The sequence below is a fragment of the Aptenodytes forsteri genome, unplaced genomic scaffold, assembly GCF_000699145.1.
Source record: "Aptenodytes forsteri isolate BGI_AS27 unplaced genomic scaffold, ASM69914v1 Scaffold55, whole genome shotgun sequence".
Taxonomy (NCBI): domain Eukaryota; kingdom Metazoa; phylum Chordata; class Aves; order Sphenisciformes; family Spheniscidae; genus Aptenodytes; species Aptenodytes forsteri.
Genome location: NW_008796063.1, coordinates 10,447,399 through 10,451,764, shown reverse-complemented (window position 1 = coordinate 10,451,764; position 4,366 = coordinate 10,447,399). Strand labels below are relative to the sequence as shown.

At 44.6% G+C, this 4,366-nt stretch overlaps 1 protein-coding gene across 1 annotated transcript; it reads left to right on the top strand.

Moving 5' to 3' along the window:
• The first annotated feature begins 875 nt into the window (after window positions 1-875).
• SSTR5 (somatostatin receptor 5) lies at window positions 876-1,988 on the top strand. The gene has a single exon (XM_009286594.1). The coding sequence runs from the start codon at window positions 876-878 to the stop codon at window positions 1,986-1,988; it is 1,113 nt and encodes a 370-aa protein (XP_009284869.1).
• Window positions 1,989-4,366: the final 2,378 nt, after the last annotated feature.

Sequence of the window (4,366 nt, the reverse complement as noted above, 5' to 3'; positions counted from 1 at the left end):
CAGAGCTTGTACCAGAGTGAGACGGGGCTGAGCCAGTCCTGGAGCCTCGCCAGGCACCCTCCGCTAAGCGACAGCAGAATTGCACCTAATTGGACTTTAAAGCTTTCGGCACTAATGCCAGGGCTCTGCTTTCAGTCTGATTTGTACGCGCTGTTCGGTCAGAGTCTTTCAAAATTATCCTCTAACATTTTCTGTATCAGTTTTTAGACAGAAAGCTAGGAGGAAAGGTGGGTTCTGGATTTGTGTATTTTTGTGCACGTTGGGAAGTAGAGCGCATTATGCCCCCTGCTCCTTGATTTCACAAGAGAGGAAAATGTGCGTACAACAGGTTACAGAGAGTGAGACAGTCAAACGGTAAAGTTTGCTTGCCAAGTGGCACAGGAGGCATGCAAGAATTAACATTTCTTATCAGCAGAGGAAGGACTGGCCTTGTCACCAGCAGGCTTTGGACCCGAATGACCCACATGCCGGGGCATTCAGACTCCTTTGGGGCAGGAAAGCTTCTGCCGCTGACTGTGAAGTGTGATGACCATCACGCTCTCTCCTCTCACTTGTGTTTCCCGGCGGGATGCATGCTGTGTTACTGCCGTGGAGCCTCCCATCTTCACAGTCACATCCAGCCCTGACCCCATTGCATGGAGCTTGTGAAAATTAAACAGATACCACCATCTACTGGGATGAGCACTTGGGCTCTCTCATTGTGCAGTTCCTTTGTTCAGGCAGAAAATTAAATGTTGTCTAAAACTTAATCAATTTTGAATTCACTCTTTCTTTCTCTCTTTTTCTTCCTTTTTTTTTTTTTCCCTTCTAGGAACAAGATGCCCATGAAGTTTAATCTCTCTTAGCCTTAAAAGAAAAACTGAGGAGTAAAAGATATGGATCCTTTATACTTTTCCAACACATTTAGCACAGAAGCTAGTTCCAGCGATGTGAATTCCTCACTGCTGACAAATGTGACAGAGAATGGGACGCTCTCAGAGCAGCCCCCATTCAAATACATCCACAAAGTCCTGATTCCCATCTGTTACCTCCTTGTATGTGCAGTCGGACTCAGCGGCAACACGTTGGTCATTTATGTGGTTTTGCGCTATGCCAAGATGAAAACCGTCACCAACATATACATCTTGAATTTAGCCGTTGCTGACGTACTCTTCATGCTGGGCCTGCCCTTCCTGGCCACCCAGAACGCCATCTCCTATTGGCCTTTTGGCTCCTTTTTGTGCAGGCTCGTTATGACTGTAGATGGTATTAACCAATTCACTAGTATTTTTTGTTTGACTGTGATGAGCATGGACCGCTACCTGGCAGTAGTTCATCCCATTAAATCAACCAAGTGGAGACGTCCCAGGGTGGCCAAGCTCATCAGCGTGACTGTCTGGACATTCTCGTTCTTGGTGGTGCTTCCAGTCATCATCTTTTCGGATGTGCAGGAAGACTTTCACACCTGCAACATGAACTGGCCAGAGCCCGTCAACATCTGGTCAGCAGCGTTCATCATTTACACATCGGTCCTTGGTTTTTTTGGTCCTTTGTTGGTGATCTGTCTCTGCTACTTGCTGATCGTGATTAAAGTCAAATCTTCAGGGATCCGAGTTGGGTCTACGAGGCGGAGGAGATCAGAGAGGAAGGTGACCAGGATGGTGGTGATCATTGTGGTGGTCTTTGTGTTTTGCTGGCTCCCATTTTACATGATGAACATTGTCAATTTGATATTTATACTGCCAGAAGACCCTGTGTTGGTAGGGGTGTACTTCTTTGTGGTGGTCCTGTCCTATGCAAACAGCTGTGCCAACCCCATTCTTTATGGATTTCTTTCTGACAACTTCAAGCAGAGTTTTCAGAAAGTCCTTTGCCTCCGAAAGGGCAATGGTGTAGAGGATGGTGACCCCATTGAACACAGGCAAGAGAACAGCAGCCGCTTGCAGGAGTCAATGTTAACCCAGAGAAATATTGAATTCAATGGACATATGCAGACTAGCAAGGTCTAAGGGCATGGTTTGTTACTGCAAAGCACTTGTAGACCTGGAGAACTTGGGGACTTAAAGGAGAGATGAATTCATAGCAAAGCTAAAATCTGGAGACCCACAAGCTCAAATAAATGTACATAGACTTCTCTTCACTCCCCTCCCTTTCCCAGCTAAAAGTGTTATGGGCTATACTGGGCTGGGTGAAGCTCTTGGGGTGTTTTAGCTAAGTCAGACATGTGTTACCACTTTCTGTACTCTAGAGAACTGATTTACTGGTACACACTGCCAGCTTTGTACTGCTCTAGCGATGCAAACCAACACTAAACCTGTTTTAACTACCTTGTTAAGCTGAGTTTATGGCTGATTTGCACTGTTGGGATCAGCTCAAAGCAGAAAACAGCTCAGATAATATCTTTGGAAGTCTTCAAGGGGATCTCTTAAAAGAAAAACACTATTTCTTAAGAGGAAGTTTCATACAAAAAAGGCCACAGCACTGATCTTGAAATTGTGTATGAGCCATGGTTATAGAGTGCTGTGTACTCCATTTACATTGTTTTATTGTCATTAGCCCATATAAGAGATTCATAGTATTCGGGAATCTTCCAAAGACAATAAGAAAGAATAAAAACAAGACTAGGAAAACATTGTTGAAAGGATTCAATGTATTCATAATACTTTCACATTCTAAACCAAACTGCATATAAAATGTAATGTAACCACTTTATTATTATGTAAGTGACGATGATTGTGAAGTCCTGGAAAGCTGTTGTGTATATTTATTGGTTCTGAATGTAAGTATGGACATGAATATAAACTGTATTTTCAGAAATTAAAACGAGTTCAACCCCCTTCTGACTATCCATTTCATGGCTTCGCCAAGCACTGTCAGGCACTTCACACAAAAAGTTACAGCTGAGTCTTTGATGCTTAAATCATTGCAGATGCAATATAGTTTAGTATGGTAGGACCAAGTACAGGGACCTGTGGGGCTCTGTCCCGCTCAGACACCAAAAGGAAAGTCACTGCTCCTCATGGTGCTTGGGAGCTCAGGAGATAGAGATCAAATGACTAATGGGAGACCATGGAGCAGGACAGGGGGAGCAAGGAACAGCATGCAGACCCGATTCCTGCCTCCTATCTGATCCAAGCTACTTGCACTGTAAAGTGAGGACTCTTCATACACGAAAAGGAAGAAAGCAAATTAGGTACTTGTTTTAATCCGGGCAGAAACTACTTATTCTCTTTAGAAATTGCTTTCCACCACCACTGGCACCCACACAGGTCAAACAGTCCTTCTGTAAGGAAATTTATTTGTATATAATAGCAAGCAGGGCAGGGGATACAAAAGGAGAGGGCATCTCACCTGCCCTTCCAACCTTTAGTGACCTTCTATAGCATCTCTAAGGGACGTGGCTGGGCCCCGGCACCAGCAGTAAATATCAGCCTGGCATTTGTACAAGCAAGGCAGATTATTCAAATAACTCTGAACAGAGAATGATGCTGACATGGTTCCCACCTAGAGTGCAACCCAGAGAAGGGTGGACAAGAGTGATTAGAGTGAGAGGCCCTGTGTTGAAATTGCTGAAGATTTTGGGGTTGGCAGCCTTCCAAAATGAGATCCAGGTTGCAGTCCTCTCCCCCTTAGAGCTTCGCAAAGGCTCAGCAAGTTCAACAGAGGAGCCTGAAGATGTTGTTTCAAAGCCAAGTTACCGTTATCAGCTAGTCCACGGCAGCTTGTTTCCATGAGTCCTTTTGACCGAGGCCTTCAGGACTGCCTGGAAGCAGAGACCTGTTGCTTGTCTTAACTGTCCTTCTCAGGAGCTTGTATTTCCCAGTCCAAACCATGTCCTGACATGCGCCGTTCAAAATCTACTCACGTGTTGGGTCACCTGTGCCATAAGGTGCTAAAAACAGGTCTAATTTGTTAAAACATGTGGCACTATGGTACACAAATACTTCTTAAAATGCTCTGCAGGAGAAGTTAAATCCCTGCCCAGAGACCCAGTCACTGGGCTTCTTAATAGGCTAAAACTGACTCTGGATCTGCCAATCTTACCATAAGCCCTAGCGGACAAGTTTCTTTTTGGATTTGTCTTCATACCTAAGATATTTCTAATTGACGTCTGTCTTAGTTGGGAAAAGCATGTGTTTCTCTTCAGTGATACATATTCTGGTCTACCATCGCTGTGTCTCAACCAGGCCATACATCTATCTTCACTTCAACAACCACAGTGGAGGAATAAAAACAGGCTCCTGGGAGGGTGAAAACAGAGTCAAACCTGTCCATCCTCCCAGGCTGGTCCAGGAAAATATTGTGCATCTGAAAAAAACAGACAGCAAAATTGTGTTATGTCCAAAAAATCAGCCTGGGGTGAGAGGTAGGGATTGCTACACGGAGG

Coding starts and splice junctions, on each gene's coding strand:
- SSTR5 (XM_009286594.1), top strand. CDS start 876: ATGGATCCTTTATACTTTTCCAACACATTTAGCACAGAAGCTAGTTCC.